Genomic DNA, 19,445 nt, shown 5'->3' with positions numbered 1-19,445 from the left:
CATCTGGTCTTTTTAAATACATACATACACCTTTTCCTCTTTTGGTATGAAGGAGCTGGATTTGATTTGAAGAAGCAGATTTAGACTAAGCAGAGGTCTTGACAGATATGTCATTACAGAGCCTTTCTGCTGAATCTGATTCCTTGAAAGGTCCCTGTTGTGGCTTTGTTTAGTTTTTTATTTTTATTTTTAGAAGCTAAATTCAGAAACAATATCAATTTCAAACAAAAGAAATGCAATAAATACAAATAGGAAAGAGGCAGAGAGAAGAGAGAATAAATAATCACCCCATGCTGCCTTTCCTCATGGCTGGAAATCGCTCCAACTGCCTAATGTCTGCTTTATGTCCTATGCAGTCTTAAGCCCTCTATATGCTAATATCTGTTTGGTACTCAGTTTAATTAAGCAGACATTGGTAAGCTGTGTTATTGCCAGTGCATTATAAAAAAAACTAAAGTCATGCATATTTTGCTCTACAGAGCAGCAAATCCTGTACATTCAGCCCTGTTTGTTCATCCATTCATCCATCTATTGATTTACATTTCTTGTCATCTCCTATAGGAAATGCCATCTTTCTGTTATCCCTGCATCTAATGCCCTTAGCTTAGTTCCTTTCTATCAGCTTGCAGACACAGTTTTTGGAGCAAGTTCATGGGTTATGATGGAGATTGAAGATTTTGTTAATGATGGTAGACAGGCCAAATCTCTGCTGTGGAACTGGACCAGAGCCTCAAATCTCAGGTGGAGCAAACAAGTGTGAATGCCACAGAGGCTATTCCTACAGCGGTTCTCAGAGATGAACGCTTATTAGTCAAATGCAAATGACCAGGACTGGGAGTCTAAACGAGGGGGTGGGGGTTTGTAGGGCCTGACTCAGTGCCAGGTTATGATTTAGAGTAACTTTGTGTTGCTTTAGTAAATGTGCTGCTTTGCTGATGCAGCGCCCTACAGATGGCAGCTAGGTCTGGTTTTGCATATGTTATGCTCACGGGAATTGCATGCTAAATGTGCATATGGCATTGCAGTATATGGTTAATAGTGTAGCCAGATCAGCAGTGTTGCATACAAACTGCTGTCCTGAATACTGTGACACAATCGCAATAAAGCTAACACATATTTTTTTCATCTTCCTCTCCTTTCCTTTTTTCTCTATACAGCAGCAGATGGTGAGGAACCAACTTCTCCAGGTAGGAAAGTTTTAATTCTTTGTAACATAACCTCTGTCACTTGCTCACTCTCTGTTTATTTATTTCGGCTTCTTTGCATGTTTGCTTTTATGCCACGTTAAGGTTGACCGGGAAAAAAGAAACAAAAAAACTCATCTCATAATCTATTGCCGGGGAGATGGAGAACATACATTTCTGTATGTCGCACAGAAATGTATGTTCTGTGCGAAAGAAATACATACATTTAGCATTATCATGCATACATTTCAACTTTGTGCTCTGATTATTATTTTGAATGAGTGCTCAGATTCTTTTCATTATTATCAGAGCAACAATGGGAAATAGACATGTCTGAATGTTCACTTTGCACATAAAAGCATTATGACCATTAATGCATGTCATTAACTTCAGTCTGGGTACAAAGTGTGTGCTTTGTGTTTTAAGTCAGCTCTGTGCACCCCAGTAATGTTCAAGTACAGTATGTAAATAAGAGATGCTGCTCTAATTTTAATAATATAACATACATGTGTGAACATTGCAAATTAAAAGAAAAACAAAAAGTTTTTAAATTCAGCACTGATACAGTTAAAATGTAAACGAAAGAAAAAAGCAAACATACTAACTGCATCTTCAGTATCTGTTTGTCTTTGGCTGCGAGTTTCATTAATCTTAATCCCTGCTGCGTACTTGAGATTAGGTTGGTTAAACCAAGAGGGATTGGACATAATACCCATGGAATCACACTAGCTTGTTTTTCTAGTGCAAAAACATGTGTTATCTGTGATTCTAATCACTTAAAGGATGTGAGAGAACAAAAATTAAACAACTGAAGCATTGTGGGAAATATTAGATGTTTTGTCATGTCAGATTATTTAACATTATCATACATAGATATTAACAAGAGACCTCTGTTGTGAGCTCAGTCACAAACCAAGAATTATATTAAATATAACTTGTCAGTGCTAAATTAGTCCATTGAGGAACTTTACTCTTTCAACACCGAATATATTTATAATGTTAAATTATTATTGCAGTTATGTTTTGCCATTGAGCAGACAAAAGCTCCACATGTATCTTAAAAACAATAAATTATCTGATTATCTGTAAAACTCTGCAAACAATATCAGGATTGTAAATACTTCAGGAGTTTGTGGAGCAGTTGGTGGTTTTCATTTTGTGCCCACTGACCTGGAACTCAACTCAACTGTAGGAGAAAATAGGGCAGATTGACATGAAAGGCCAAATTACTGTTGACGGTTTTGAGGAATTAAGCAAATCAGGACCTCTTCCAAGACCAATATATTTGTAATCTGCATAATCAGATCCTTTGATTGCACACATCAATCTTATTTCAGGGGGTAGGAGATGAGGGGTGTTCTCTGTATTTCCTGTTAGCCAAAACTCCAACTCAAAATTGGACTTTTTTATTATTAAAGGGACCCTTGGGGGCTAGCTGGGTATGGCTTTGACATTTCCGTGGCATTTTCCAACTCCTGCTTTCCTCTCGATCCTCCTCAGCTGCCGGATGATCCCCAGCATGACCCCTCCTTTTGGATATTTTTTTGACATATTTCAAACAATTTAGTTTCTGTGAAATTCTTACACCGTCGCCTCTGAGTGTTTTTTTTTGTTTGTCGCCGTGAAATGCTGATGGGTTAAAATGGCAGATTGGGAAAGGGGCCTGTGAATGGGAGGCCAGGAACTCTCTAAAAGCATAAACGTGGGGTGGCACATGCTGGGAGCCTTGATGTAATATTGGTGGTACGGTGCCAACTTTCATCAGAGGAGGTGCAGGATGGGTGCATTCACCAGGAAACCTGTGAATCAATGAAGCCATCATAGAAAAAAGGAGCTGGGTTAAAATAGATTTGACACAATTAGGCCATGTTAGATTTCTAAGTGATGTTGATGAGTGCACAGTCAGATCAGAGGATCTTACATGCAAATTTCACTCTCCTGAGACAGGTGAAATCTGTGCGTGTGCGCGTGTGGGCATGTGTGTCTGCCTTTGTGTGTGTGTCCTTTGAATAAAGATTTTATGAAAGGCTTACAAGCTTTTTGATAGGCTGGCTTACCACTATTAACTCAGCACTTTGTAAGATGGGGAAAAAAATCTAGTTAAATCCGGAGCAGAGTTTCATATTCAGTTATGCTTTCAGTGAGACTCTTCAGTTCTGGTTTCTAAATCTTGTTGAAATAACACATTTTCAATCTAGAGGAGTAAAGTATTATTCAGGGCAGCTCTGTACTGAAAAATATTTACTCCTCTATGCTAGAATTAAGACTTATTTTCAAATGCTTTTCTTCTGTAAAATCCAATATGACCTTGTGTCCTTTTTGGGGAATAAAACTAGCCAATTAATACATTAGAATATTACTAAAAAAAATTAAAGTCATAACATCAAACTAAACAGAATTAGAGGCTTGAAATACCATACAAGACTGTCTGTAATCAATTTATATATTGTGACTTTTCTTTAGTAATGTACTGGAAACAAATGCTTTTCAACATTACTGTATTCATTTGTTTTTCAATAAATTTTGGAGCCTTTCTACGCCACCTGCTTGTCTGTCATATTTCTTTGTAGCCACAGAAGACACTGTAATTCTGTTTTCTCCCTAAGAACACCAGCAGTTTTTTGTACAGTCAGATTTACAGCAAAATGTTTCTGACAGCTTTCAGCTACGATGTAAAGCTACATATGCACCCTTAACCTTGAAAAAGTTAAGTCCGCCTCATTGATCCCCAAAGGAAGCAGATAATGCTCTGCCCTGTTTAACCATTGGTCAGGTTTTTGCAGCTGATTGATTGGCCTTTGTTTTGCAGCCAGAAAAGAAATCACAAAGCCAGCGCTGGAAAAGACACAGGATCCCATCAATCTTGGAGCGAGCACTGGTGTATATATCACAGCAGCAGCTGACATTCACACTAGAAAGCCTCTAATAGTTCCTCTGGACATGCACCTCACATTCATTCATCTTACAACATACATAAGTGGAGGGAGCATCCACTGACAACATGCAATATACCTTTCTGGCATTCCAGTTTTGCCAACAATGACTTTTAGTGTTTGTGGATCATTGATATTGAAGATTGATATCAAAATATTCCACATACTTAGGTGTTTACATTTTCTGGAGGCAAATAATTGTGTGTTGCATTGACGTCTGAGATCTTCTTCACATGTTCAAAATTCAGGCGTGCAGCATTTATATTCCAAGTTTGCATGTTTCCCTATGCATGTGTGGGGCTTGCACATCTTTATTCTATTAATCTTTAAATTATCCTGTGGCTCTCTGGCTAATTCACGCTGGAAGTGCACTCGCACGACTTGTTGTTTTAAGGCACCATGACCAATCTCTTCACCTGTTCGTTCACATTGGCCTTTCGTAACAGTTTGCGCTCGGTGTGACTGAAAGCATGTCCATTTTTACAAGCTTTAAGCATGGTTTAAGGGAATGCTTAATCACTAAATGTTTGATGACAATTTATCCTTGTGTTGAGATTTAAGTCTTTGAGGTTGGAAAGCCTCCTTACCTCCATCCTCATTTTCACCTCCCTCCAAGTTTTTATTTTTTATTTATCCTTAAATCAAATTTAAGTCAGCACCTTGGTTGGGCTGCTCCCAAACATTGCCTCCAGTTAGATAAAACTTCGTATAAGTAAATTATTATGTTAAAGCTGCAGTAAAGAAAAATCAATATGTCTGACATTGATGCTTATTTTTTCATGCATTTTTCTGCTGAGCCCATCTTCAACCAACGCTGCACACTTTTTCAAGTTGTCGCACAGCTTCTATGGCTCCACAGATGACAGTTTCTCCCCTTTTTTGTGACACTGTCAAATTTTGCACTTGTGGCTTTTAATTTGTCACACTAACTTAAGAGAGCACGACAGTCTCACCCTTGGGACATTTTGTTGTTTATCACTTAGCATGAAATAACAGCCTTGTCAAAGCATTTTTTTTATTTTTTTTTTTACCACTGACATGTGCCTTTTCAAAAGCAGAGTTGAAAAGGCACAAAAAGAAGGAAACTTCAGAAAGAAACATGCAGTGGGGAGAAAAGAAATACTGGCTTGTTTTGATTTTCATGTCAACACATATTTTAGCAGTTTTGAATTAAATATTGGACACCAAATGAACCCATATACATTTCCTTTTATATCAATGTTTTTATATTTAGATATATTTATTGCTATCATTCAGAGATGGACTTTAGAAGCTTTTCTAGCCTTAGTTGTGAAGCAAGTAACTCAGACCTTGTTACCATAATGTGCTTAATTGTATATTTGGTTATTTGTTGATTTAAATATCCATTTAATATTCTTTTTTAGGAGAGGAGAATAAAAAAACTTGCAAGTGGAAAAGTGTTCAGATATTCCTTTTTTTCTGATTGGCTATGCACTCGTGGCCCTGCTATTGTTCCCTGCAGCCGAACAATAAAGCAAAAACAATAGTTGTGATGAATGGGCCAGTGTGCACACAACCAGTATGCATATACCTAATTACCATGAACATGAATTCCCATGCAAATTAGGGATCACAACAGCTTTTTTGTATGCCAGGCTGTACTGACCAGGGACTTGGCCAGGTAACACATAAACAGCCACTTCTTTTCTGCAGGCAGGCTGGGATTCTGTAGCTTTAATGTATTATTATTGTTTTTCGTTTGTTGTTTGTTCGTAACTTTAGTTACAAGTGCCGATAGAGCAAAGGATGGCCCGTTGATACCCCTGGGGGCAGTTGTTCACTTTCAGCAGGACAACAACCCTGAACATGCAGTTAGAGCTACAATGTGAATCCAGTCAAAATCCAGAACTAAATTCAATTGAGAATCTGTGCCAAGACTTGGACATTGATGTTCCCAGACACTCTCACCCACCCGGTTAATTTTGCAAACTTCAAACTTACAATATTCATGGCATAGGTGTGGAAAACTGGTACTGGTGCATTAACCACTCTGTAGTTGTAAATGGAGTAAAAGGTGATTTTTACAATGTGTTGACTGGGAACTGAATGCATTCCACATATTGTTAAAAAACAGAAAATCATGGGTTTCTTTCCTTCCACTACATGGTTACAGTTTATGCTCAGTTAGTCCATTACATCACTTCCTTAAAATTGGAGGTCTGGGGTTGTAATGTGAAGGAGTTCAAGGAATGTGAATACTTTTACAAAACACTGTATGGTATAGTTTCTTATTTTTTTGTATTTCTGCTCAATGTGAAGACAAGGACTAAGCATCCTGACATAAGATATTCCCATAGTCATTCAAATGTTTGGAAGGTTAATCTCAGTTGTAAATGTTCATGTTTAAATGTGTCATTAAGTTTTAACTTAAATGACTAAAACTATTTTGGCAGCAGCGGCACGCTTCTTCCAGAATGATGCTACAAGCTTGGCACAGCCAGTCTTTGAAGTTTTCTTCTCTTCTTTATTGAAGAAAGAATTTTTTTGATCTGAAGCATCAGCACATTTTCATTTTCAGGTCCTTCTGGGGATGCTTTACAGCACTATGATCCTAACTGGGTCATTCCAGGACTTTTACAGACTCTTCCTGAAACCACTCCTGTGTTCTTTTGCCAGGCGTTTTAAGGAACTCTCAAAAGGTTTTCCATCAACTTTGTTTCCCCTATATATTTCTGCCTCTCCCCTTTCATCCCAGTTAAATTACCTAATGTACTTTTTTGTTCATTAGGTAATTTTGTAGGTAAATTAATTTACCTAATATCGCTTAATATTATGCAATGATATTAAGGGGTTGCTAAGAAGGGCCTTATTTTCTGAACGCAAGTGGTTGGGAAGTGTGTACACATAGTGGCACATTTTCTTCATTTTCCAAGAGGATTTTGCTTTTTGTGTTATGATGTTCCCAGAAGAGCCTTTTGGCACCTAAATGGCTTTGTGGATTTTATTTATTGAAGGGGAATAGCTTCTGTCTTGCAGATAAGTGCAATAAATGCCGTATTGCAAATGGCTGCCGATATAAATCTACTAGGCTGCCGACTAAGCTCTTTTTCATTATTTATTTTTTCTAGTTTTACTTCAAAAAGTAAATTCCATGTAGCATACATTTAAAATAGAGTTTTTGGGTTTCCGAGGATGACTAAAGCTCAGGTATTAAATATTACATTTCAGTTGCACATGATATAGGCAGGAAACATCAAATTAAGTGATCAAAATTGTCTTCGGTCTGTAATGTTTGTCTTCTTTTTCACAATTATAACCGTGATGCTCTGCTAAAATTGGGATTGCTTTATGATCCATAAAAAGCAATTCATCATAGAATCCACTCTCACACAAAACAAGAATTTTTAGTTACTTTTGTAGCCAACCTGTCAAACACTTTTTCTACTTGCATGTAATCTTACAGGGCATTTTTGAATAAATTTATGTGTACAAACTTACCTTAAATGAGTTTTCAAAGCTCATGAAATATTATATGCTTTTCTTTTATGTGGCTCTTAAATTACTGTATGGATGAGGTTGTCTGCATTTTTACTCGTTTTATTCTCGCGGGGAGCTCGTAATGAAACACAATGCACTTTGACAGAGTAAATACATTACCTAGTTGCAGTATGTGTCTGTAGACTTAGTAAATGAGAATGTGATGAATGAAACTGTGTATGTGTTTTCGCTCCTGCACAGGTCCTTGTCATCCAAACCCCTGCCACAACAGAGGAACTTGTGAGATCAGTGAGACTTACAGAGGCGATACGTTCATTGGTTACGTGTGCCAGTGTCCACAAGGCTTTAGTGGAGTTCACTGCCAGCACAGTAAGTGTGTTCTATCTTTAACATCCAAACTCAATTTGGCATGATCAATAATTTAATAAATAAAAGCAGCTTGTTTGTAGAGATTCAGATAACTTCTGCTTTCTCTGCAGCATCGGCGTACCAGAAAATATATTGCAAGTTTTCCTTTTGATCATGTTTTTCTACACAGCGAATTACCTTGCGCTGTGGATAATTTTGAGAGGTCAGTCTTAGCAGAACATGAGGTTGGCAGAAGAAAATCGAAAGCTGAGCTCGCTGTTTTGTTTGTTGTTCACAATCAGACTCAATTGGCTGTGTTGAAGTAGTGCTGAGACTATAATAGAAATATGTGTGCCTCCGTAACAAGTTATGAGGAAAAAGAGTATTTCAACTTGTTGAAAATATATTTTGACTACTAGAACAAAATGTTCTGATGTAAAAAACAAACAGATGTGAAATTAATTGAGTTTGGAAGATATTCTTATCAATAGCAGCTACACTGCTTAAAGTCAGTCAGGGTTATGTAATCACACAGTTATTTCACTTTGTGTTTTTCCCAGTTTAATGTATACATCTGTGCTTTTTTTTTTTACTTCTTTTGTGTGTAAAAGACTGGGTATGGTTGGTGTGACGGAGGCCATCGCTGTGGGATAAATGCTGTTTGTCAGTCTGTTGTTGCTTTATTTTACTGTGTTGAATCATTTTCCAGATGGAAGCAGATGGTTTCCTCAGTACATAATGTCCACGATTATGCTGCTGCCCTTCTTTTCTGAAGTCTGATTGTTTTACTGAGTGTGTTTAGGTTTGGTAGCTGCAGCTTGATGGCCTGCTAGCTTACATTCACTAATCAATGGAGGTGGTGGCAGCTGGAAAGCTTGACAAAAATTTATTCTTAAAATGACATTACTTATAGACAAAAAAGCGTCTCTGCTTGTATAGATTGATCATTTTCAGCTATTTAGGATGTAGAGCCTTTGTAATATTTTGAATTGCAAAATTTCATTTGTTGTTTGTTATTTGGATGAATAATAATTGTGAAGTAGAAAAAAAATAACATGGGCTCCAATATATATTTTTTTACAAATATTTGATTCCAACTGTGTGTAATTTAACCTCACTATTCTCTAAATGAGATCAAGAAATAACAAGCAGAAGTTTTTTTTTTTTTTTTTTTTTTACTCTGACAGCTTCAATTCTGTATTAAGGCTGCAAAAAAAAACAAAAAAAAAAAACAAATGAAATATGTGTTAACTCCACCCACTGATCCATTATGTATACTTGCTTAATCCGACTCAGGGTCATGGGAAAAGGGAAATGCTAATCTCCTGCAGTCAGTGGGTGAGAGACAACATGCACCCTGGAGGGGAAACCAATGTGTCAGTAACAGGGCCAGCGCATATGACAAACAGGACAAACCATTCTTTACTCCCACATGCAGTAGAAGAACAAGCATACCATACATAGGAATGCAGATATAAATTATGAAAGCAAATAAAATCCTTAGCTCAAAGGATAATCAACAAACTTACTTTAAAATATAATAACATGGAACCTACATTAATAAGGTATTGTATAATTTTGAAGCTATGTATTTGACTGTGTCTATCTGCGATGCAGTCCACCGTCTCATAAGTAGACCAGGTTTTCTGGCTTCCCCATCTGCTTGCGTGCTTCGATAAGCACAACAGAAGTTTGAATAACACAGTTGTCGTTGCCTGCAGGTGCACGTCTACAGTGTGCAGTGGGTTGAGGGTTTCATGATGCAAACCTTGTGCTCAGATGTGTGCTTATTTGTTTAATAGAATATGAGAAATAAGCACAGCGATAAGAGGAGAAAGAGTTTCTCAAAACATCAGCTTTAATAGTTAATGCAAAATGAGAAGCAGTCTCTTACAGTAGTATTCTTAGTCACTACGTATTTTCGCATCACAGTTATCTTTTGTATTCAATTTCAGGAGGCAAAGCATTTAATTGGAGACACTGTATAAGATGCATGTCATTGTCTTTATTTATACCTCGAACTGTGGGAAATTGGCTAGTGCATCATAATTAATTTATTGTTTCCTATTAAGCCCTAATGGTGGTGAAAAACTGATTTGATATGGGCTGAACACACATTAATGTCTGCCAATTTCCCTCATGGTCTTTACAGTTAAATGAGAGCCAGTGTGCCTGAATACATTAATAACCAAAATCTGTGTCAGGGTAATTCCTACCAATAAATTATCAGGGCATTAGAATTATTGTTTCTCCTGGAACAGTGGTTCGCAGTCCCTGTCCTCAGATCCATTGCCCTTCATGTTTCCGATGTGTCCTTGCTCCAGCTCACCTGGTTCGAATTATTCCATTGTCTACTCAGGATGACATCAAGTGTTACAGAAGCCTGTTAATCCCCTATTCATTTAAATCAGGTGTGTGGCAGCAGGGGAACACCCCAAATATGCATTGGGTGCAGCATTAAGAATCATGGTCCTCATAGACAGGTGGACAGTCTCTGCATGGTCTGGTATTGGTAGAACATACAGAATGAATGGATGAATGACTGTTCTTGTTATTTGGTTTTAAGGTCATTGGTGGCGCTGGACTTTTATTTTGAAGTATCTAAGTAAAAAGGGACTGAATACATATTTACTGCACACTTTTCAGAGTATCATTTGTAAAAAAAAACAAAAAAACTAAATTGATTTTTCCATTTCATAAATATACACCGCTTTGAGTTGGTCCATTACATAACAGCTCAATAAAATTGTGTTAATGCATTTGGTTGTAATGTGACAGAAAGTTTGATGAAGTTTGATGCATTTGGAAGGCACCTGTATAGAGAGATAAAGAAAAAACAGGCACTTGCGAGGCAGAACAATAATGATGGTTTTCAGTCATTCTACAGTCTGGAATATCTGGAATTGTTTGGAGTTTCAAACCTTTTTGATATAAATTATCATCAAAGTTACAATCATGCTTGTGAAAACCGGGGTTAACGGGTTAGTGTCACTGCTTGAGCCATGATTATCACCAAGTCATTTATCTTTCGAATAGTGTGGCGTCATGTCCCCGTGGTGACAAGAGAACAAGTGTGCCGTTATTGGGCGAGTAGCCAAACTCTATAATGAGCTGTCACAGTGTGAAGATTGGGACTGATTGCCTCAGACGTCATGAGGTTGCAGATCATTTTTCGGGGACGCGTTTTCAATCTGTCAAGGGCAAATGCTTTGTAAGCTGCTGGAGATGTAGTTTTTCCAGCAAAAATTTTTTTCCTGCCATCTTACTACAGAAACGGTTTGATGTTTTGATGGACATAAACAGGATTGACGTGATGTGGTTTGCCTGATTCCCCTTGGTTTATTTGTGATCCCTGCTATAAATCATAGGATAAATGTTACACTTGTTTTGATTGTTTTGAAAACATTTAGCTTAAAAGCAGAAAAAGAAAGAAGAAGTAGTCTGGTTAAATTTGCTCATGGAAGACAATTACTCACCTTCTTCCTCAATATTTCTCCAACCTTTCTTCTCCAGGAAGTTCTTTGAACAGATTCCATCTTGGCTGTCGATCAATGTGTCTTGAAACGCCCCAGCAGAGCAAGATTGATTAAGGCTAAATGTAGGACGGGTGAAGTGCTTTCTTTTCTAAGCTTTGCCCCAGTATTTGATCCTGGATTGACAGTCGATATCATGCTGCATGATTAGTCCTGTTGCTTGGACAGGGGGTTTTTTGTCACATGGAAAATCAGCTCCAGTTTTACAGCTTTGACCTCATTGAGAAATCATAACTGATATTCAGTCCACGTGGGGGCAGACTATGGGATGACTTTCATCAGGCTGGAAGAAAGAGAGTGACTCTATAAAGACTTGCTGTGTGCTTATTTTTTTGTGCCCTGTTTAGCACTGCGTCACTGAATTGCTTAGTGTCCATTGCACCTTCCTCCAAAGAAGGAATCCAATGGTGACTCCATTTTCTTTTCTGGCAAATTTTATTCCCTCTTTTGCCCTCCAAGTCTCTCTGTGTAAACAGTTTTTTAATAAAACAAGAACACGCAACCTTACAACCCAAGGCTGTACTGAAACCCAGGTGTTGGAACCTATGCATAGTTTAATCCTTAAAGCTGCAGTATGGGGTTTATATAGTCTTTGTAGTTAGTATATAGTGACAGTTTTGACAATTATGTCAAATATGTAAAAAAAAATAAAAATATATAAAAATATATATATCTAAAAGTTACCAACAACAGCTTTAAACATTTGACGTTAGTAAAACACCGCTTGTAGGAACTCTTTCAGAAAGACTTATCATTTCTTTCACCTGCAACAGAAAGCGAAGGGATTTCCAGCACCAAAAACAGTCACTTCTCAAACCTGCCACTGCATCACAGGGGGTGATGCTGCACACTAACTGCATATATACAGTATTTTGTGATTGCAAAGGAAGGGAGAGAGACTTTGTTAGCAGGCAACAGGACGATTTAGTCTCAGAGGATGGGGGGTGTTTTTGGGTTTGCTGATTATACTTCCTCTCTCCATGATTGAGGTGGTTGGGGTTTTTCTCGCACTGTGAAGCAGCGCCATTAAAGTCAGTCTAGCCAAGATCGCGATGAAGCATGAAGTGCTTGTTCTTCTACTGCTGTTGCTTTTCAATGTTAATGGTATATATCACATGCCTTTAAAAATCTGATGCAGCCCTGAAAAACCTTGCCAAAATATTCAAATCTTGAGATTCTTCTAACATTTTCACATTACCGCAACACATAACTTTGAATTTTCTTTGACTTTCATGTGATAAAAGGAAACAATGAAGATAAGTGGTCATCAGATTTCTGTACAAAAGAAAACTGAAAAATGTGGATACAAATTCGTAGCCAGCCCTCCAAATTTGTAGTATCAATATGACTGCAGTTACAGCTGTAACTAATCATTATTGAAATTCTTCTGAACAAAATAGTTAACCTTTTTAATTAGATTTGATGAAAACCCCTATGAACTCTGGATACAGTAATTCTACTGCGAGCTCTAAAATCAGCTTTAAATCCTGACATGTTGCACTGTAATGTTGTGTGCAAAGCTATAAGGGATTTCAAATGAACCAGGAGTCAGTACTGATAAACCTTATCGGTGTTTCAGCACATCAAACCATAGATATATTTATTTGTGGATAAATAAATAAAAGGTAAATAAATATATACATATTTTGTATAATACTGCATAAGAGCCCAATATTCTGCATAAGAACTTTCCTTCACTTAGTTCAAAATTATTTTTCATAAGAAAAATGGCTTGGACATAATAAAATGAGATGTTCATAGCATATTTAGCCCTTAAAGCATGTCCACTTTTTTTATTTCATCCTTTCATTCTTCTTATTTTGAGATATTTAAATGTAACTTTCAGCTTATTGAAGCACTTTTTCAGTCAGTTCCTTGTCTTTCTATCCATTTTGTCTCAGTTCTGCTGCAAATTGTGAGCTTTTTGTTTACAATTTGATTGTTCATAATTTACAAGTCAGTATTAATTTTATGGACAGTGATTTAAAAAAAACAACAAAAAAGCTGAGCCTGTACATCTGTGATGACGAATGTGATCAGATTGAAAATTTGGGCACACAATAAAGTTTGTATTGGTGCACCTAAGAAATGATAAAATTATACTTTTTTTGTGAAAGTTTAACAGACTAAAGACGTGCAAGTGGAAAACTTGTTACTTTCACCATTTGGCCTATACAGTTACTATTTTCAGTACTGAATCTTCCAAATTGTTGCTGTGCCCACACTGTGGTGTTCTTATTTATTTCCACTGAGAAGCCTCTTAAAGTGGTGCCGCTATTTAGTATATACCCCCAAGGGAAAGTTGCTCATTTGCTCAAATCCACAAAATGGCCTGGATAATGCAAGCAGTTATGCTAAATTCTGATTAAGCGGAGATTTTCTCTTCAAGTTTTCAAAAACATTATAGTCCTGGAGCAAGCTTAGCTTAATGGATTATGATAGATTTACGTATAAGTTAAGTTGGCAGAAAAGTTTATTAAGGACAAACTCTGTGAAGTCCTTTTTTTTTTTTTTTAATGGAGAAAAGCTAAACTGTTCTCTAAATAAACAGAAGCACTGGTTTATTCATGGTGCCTGAGGTTTGCACTTGCAGGTATGAATTTGTTTTATTTCACCAGCCTCTGGGTTACAAGAGTTGATAAGTTTTGCAGCAATTATGCTAATCTCCATGGCAGTCGTGTTTTTGGTGCATAAATTAGCAGGCATAACTTTTGAGCTGAAGTCTGTTCACTTAGTATAAATTGGTCTATGCTCAAATGTAGTCAGATACTTAACATATTTTATTTTTTTTATCATACTTTAATTAAAAAAGTTGTAACAGCATTAACAAAAAACCAATATATCACTGTGTCAGTTTGGAAGATGCACTAAAGAGCCTGAGATTTTGCTCACAGATGAAAAAGTGTCCCAGCACTATGGGGTTTGACTCAGATCGAGGTCGAACACTTTGCCTCAGGGCTTTCCCTGCTTTTATATTGGTGTGATGCCAGGCTGTGTAGTGAATGCAGGACATTTTCAGGGCCGTCTCCACTTTGCATTCATAAGCCCAAGGCCCACCCACTGCTCGCAGTTTGTGGCCACAAAGCTGTATTTACAGGAGGAAATGAATGTCTGTGGGAAGGGTCTGAGACCCAGCAAACCAAAGTGGTGACCACAAACGGACAACCGAACTGACAGACGTTAAACATCAGCAGTCTTTGCGAGAGACAGTGAGTGTGTTTGTGGATCAATCTAGAAAGATGAATATAGTTGGGAGCTATCAGTCATGTTGTTTGAGCTGCTGTACATTTGTTCTCTGATTTTTCAAAGCATCGCCCACTCATGACTCTGGAAACAGCGTAGCTCCTCTTTATGCAATGTTTCTCACAGAGAGAAGTCAGTAAGTGGAACTTAATTATCCCCTTTTATGTTTTCCTTCTGATTCTAAAACTGCAGAGTGCAAATAAAAAAAAACAAACTCAGATGCAGAGCAGAATATAACTTTACCTTGTAAAGCATAGTGTGAAAGAAAGTAAGAAAAGAAACAAAAAAAAAGAGGAAGCAATAACCAAAATGTCAGTATTAAGCAGTTTTTCTAATCTTATGTGACAGAGCAACACAAAGTAACACACAAAAGTGAATTTTTCAATTCAATCAAGAAGTTTGTCTGATGGGTCAGGCATCTCTCCAAAGATGTCGATTATAGTCCAGATATGTTAACATTACTTTCAGTAAGAATAGGTATCCACCCAGGCGTCCATCCATTATCTGATATGCTTATCTTTGTCGGGTCGCGAGGGGGACTGGTGCACCTCCAGCAGGCGAAAGCTGGGGTCCGAATAAACAAGTTGGTAAAATTATCTGCAATTATCATTAACGTTTTACGATGTACACACGTTTTCTATTTTTTCTTTTTTTTTTAACATATCAAAACCCAATGGCTTTGTTTCTTATTATTTGGCATTGCTTGGTGTTTTTCTGTAAAATCCCAATAAGACACATTTCAGTCCTGAAGAAGAATTCAAGTAATAATCAGCTTGAGATACCGATATAAAAAAAAAAATGGTTTGTCACCTAGGAAAACATATCTAAGTTGTTTTTGTGCATTTGTGGTAGAAAAAAAAGAGAAGTCAGTGAGAGATGCATTTGTTTCAGTATTGTTGAGGCTGTGAGGGCGCACTTTGTGTTTTATTCAAACATTTACAAAAGCTAACAGGGGAGCTCTCATCCACTTTGACTGAGTAATAGACAGTTTTCTGAGCCCCCTAGGCTGACAGGAGCATTTGATAGTGTTGTTTTACTAAAGTCATTTGTTGGAAGCAAAGAGTCCTTTTTACAATATATTTTGAGCTTACACAAGAAATAAACAGTTGGGCCTCAAGCCATGAAAAACTGACTACACTGCTGTAAAAACTATTAATATCACAGTGAACTGGATGAACCTACTTTCAGTTTTCAACAGGAAGAGGAGGAGTTTCAGGAAGGAAACTATGATGTCATGGGGACCTTATAAACCCGTGACCAGGACAAATATGCCCTTTTCACAGCATCACTGCATCAGGAGAGAATCTCCTCTTGCACTGGTTATTGGTGAAGGTTACATCAGGGAGAACTGAGTGTGCAAGTCCCGCTTTTTCCTCACTGGCGTAGAGAATGCCTCATTCTTGTTCAGGAGCTCAGGATCCATTGATACAGGTTACTGTTTGGGTATCTGGTATCTACTTCCTTCTGAAAGAAAAGAAAAAACTTTGATTCTTATTTTATTCAAAATTCTGCAGAAGGAACCTTGAAATTAGAGGTTCCCCAACTTAGGTGCTATCAGCAACTCAACATTGGCTGCAAAACCTCCGATGTATAAGAGAAAGCAGCCTGACGTTGTTTGAGAGCTGAGAAATGCAGTTTTACCGAGGCTGGCCACCTGCCAGCTAGACGCCACTGATGCTGCACAAACCAGAGCTAATAGGATGCCCCAACTTTCCAAGCTGACCTTCTATAGCTGCTGCTAAATGCTCTGTTGGTTTCTTGAAGGAGATTCTAGGAGCAGCTGCTTCTACCACCAGCCTCTAGTAGGAAACAAACCCCTGACCAAGGGCTTCAGCTTGTTCAAGACTAGAGCTGAGGCCATCCGCATTCTATACTAAAGAAGTAAATGATGCCTTAAGCTCTTGTTTCTGGGCAGAAACAATAGCTTAAGAAGATCAGCTCACGTTTTTTAAATTATGTATTTTTTTGGTATTTTAGTATTATTTGATGCTTAGAGCTGTCCCAAATGAGCAGATTTTTCTTTCTACATAACATAACCTCAATAACGTTCTAAAATGTCTAATTTTCTTAAAGCTGATGGGAGTTATATATCTAATGTTCTTTACAGTGCTTTAAGCTGCCATTCTGGTATTTTAAAAGATACAATTATTTATAACTGTGGTAACTGATGAATAGATTAAGAATCGGTTCTCCAAAGGGTTATTCATTTCTAATTCTGTCAAAATTAATATTACTTTCTCAAAGTTTTGTCTTTGCGTTATGAAATGGTATTTGAAATACATACCGTCAGTTGGTGCAAGCGTCTCGTAAAGGACCCTGGCTTCTCAACATTTTTAATTTATAGTGAACTATGACATCGTTGCATCATTCTACTGATTTCTATCTTACCTATTTTTTGTATTTTTACTGTTTTGCTTGTTTCATCATTCTTTAACCTTTTCCTGTCGTTAGGTAAGTGCACAACTAGCATAACAAGTTTGTTGCCTAAAGTGCTTAACTTTAAGGTTGAGTTCTTTTTATAATAAGCTCTTGCATTTTAAAGATAAGTATCTTCAGCAAAATAATGACCAGCATTCTCTTGCTGTTAAAAAAAAAAAATCAGTGCTGGATTTATGCCGTCAGCTATTATTTTAAAACATAAGCCTTTACCAGGAAGGTATTTATGGACAACAACTGATATTGAATTATTTGGCTATTATTTCCCTGATAATCAAGTGCTCTCTCCATTTGGTAATTTTGATCTAAATTACAAGTTTTAATAGTAATTTCCCTAAGTAATTGTTTGTTGTCATTGATGACCAAAACTAGACTCCAATTGCGGCAGAAGATAAATGTTTGTGAGCTACATCCTCAAAAATCATTAAGCTTAGAATCATAAGCCTGATTATTATTCTAACTTTGCTAAAGTTAGAATAATCAGGCTTATGAGATAACAAATTAATGTTCACAAAATTTAAGTTTTAATTGAATACTTATTCCTCTATGAAATAAAATCCCCTTGGGAAATTCATGTTTAATCATGTGTAATAAAGACATTGTGGAATCATACACAAACAGTTTAATATCTCCTAAATGTTGTTGCTGTGTTATGAATTTCTTCCACAGCAGAACAGAACATCAGCCCTTTGACTGGATCAAGACACCGGTTTAATCTCTCTCCACCCATTCTGTCCTTATTTGGTCAATATTTGTAACACTAATGTCAGAGTCCTACCGTGTGGGAAAACTAAATACTTAGTTTACGTCCCGAAACACAAAATGCATTGGTGTCTTAATTGGAACAAAGACGCCTTTTTCAACTTCTTTGTGTTACTTTGCTATTTTGCTGTTCTTTAAAAATTGTTTAGTCACTCCTACATCCACATAGAATCGCTAAAGAGTTCATAATGAAGGACAAAGGTTTTATATTAGCCCATAGTCTCTGGTGAATACTGTCTTTTAGGGCTCTTTCACTGCTGTCTTTTGAACTTGTTTTAAATATTGTTTTAAAATATTGAGTGAGTGGTGGTCTTATGTTGTTTCCATAATTTTAGATAGCATCTTCTAAATTTGATAACTTTCTGTAAAGCCGCCCTGAAGATTTTTTTTTCAGGTCTTTAATGTATTGTGGTGCTAAACCGTTCAGTGATTTATAAACTAGCAACAGTATTTTAAAGTCTATTCTTTGAGCTACGTGGAGCCAGTGTAGGCACTTTAAAACTGGTGTTATGTGCTCTATCTTCCTGGTTTTAGTGAGAACGCGAGCAGCAGCGACAAAAAGAACTACACGATACTGCTGTGCTGTCTTTAGTTAGGTTTGCATGCAACTGCTCTGACAAGTGGGGTTTTGATCAGCAGAAGGGTTTGATAATTCTTAACAGACCTCAGCAACGTAGTGGTTTCAAAATGTAACGGCAGGCTAATTCAATTCAGCACATTTGTGGGGTTAGCATGATTCATTTTTAACATATTGGTAATCTGGCATAATTGTGGTATCACGGGGTAGTTTGGCTTGTAGTTGCAGCACTTGTTTCTGGCAGTACTTGGCAGAATGTAGACATAAATACACTGTACAATTCAAAGCTTCTTAATTGGATTGACTGCAACCCACTAAAGATGCATTTTTTTGTCTTTAGAGTAAAAGATGCAGTTTGAATGTCTTGTGCTGTAAGTTCTCGTGTTTTCAGTGATTTGCTTAAAGTGAACACAACTCCTCTGTATAGCTGTAGTGTCTCAAAGGCCGTCCGTGCAAATGAAATAAGCAGGTGGGTGGTAACATAGTCTTGGAACAACTGAGCAGCAATACTCAGATGTTGGGCAAATAGATTTCATTACTGTTTACCCAAGAAACCACCAGTGTGTTGACTCCTGTGGTGATCTTAGAGATAAGGCACAAAGAGAAAATTCATTGTTCTCAGATTTACAAGTTCCATTTGGTATGGTTTCTGCTACTTATTGTTGTGATTCAAATGTTGTTTTCCAAGCTGGATGTACAGAAAAAATGTCCAGGGAAAATTCTTCCCCTTTAACTTCAGAGGCTTGTAAGCCATGAAAATATAACATGAAAATTATATATACTGGATATTAATGCTTTTTGTTGGTAACGTGGAGTTTTTGTGTGCTTTCAGGATACAGGCAGGTTCTATTATAAAAGACATACAGAAGGAAGGAAGACCCAGTTAAATATTGTTGTTGAAAAGGTGTTCCAAGAAAAATATCAATTTTCTCATCCTGCTGCACTTTATCCCCCATTCCTAGAGTTGTAA

The 19,445-nt window shown here is 37.1% G+C and overlaps 1 protein-coding gene across 1 annotated transcript in view; it reads left to right on the top strand.

Annotated features, from left to right (window-relative positions):
* LOC122827892 (EGF-like repeat and discoidin I-like domain-containing protein 3) overlaps window positions 1-19,445 on the top strand; it is a gene marked incomplete at its 5' end in the record, with an annotated part of 119,356 nt that overhangs the window by 25,772 nt on the left and 74,139 nt on the right. The window contains 2 exon segments of the mRNA XM_044110986.1: window positions 1,158-1,187; window positions 7,817-7,945. Coding sequence (XP_043966921.1) covers window positions 1,158-1,187; window positions 7,817-7,945 — 159 coding nt within the window.

This window comes from Gambusia affinis, linkage group LG03, assembly GCF_019740435.1.
Source record: "Gambusia affinis linkage group LG03, SWU_Gaff_1.0, whole genome shotgun sequence".
Classification (NCBI taxonomy): domain Eukaryota; kingdom Metazoa; phylum Chordata; class Actinopteri; order Cyprinodontiformes; family Poeciliidae; genus Gambusia; species Gambusia affinis.
The sequence above is the reverse complement of the archived record's forward strand: the minus strand, read 5'-3'. Positions and strand labels throughout refer to the sequence as shown.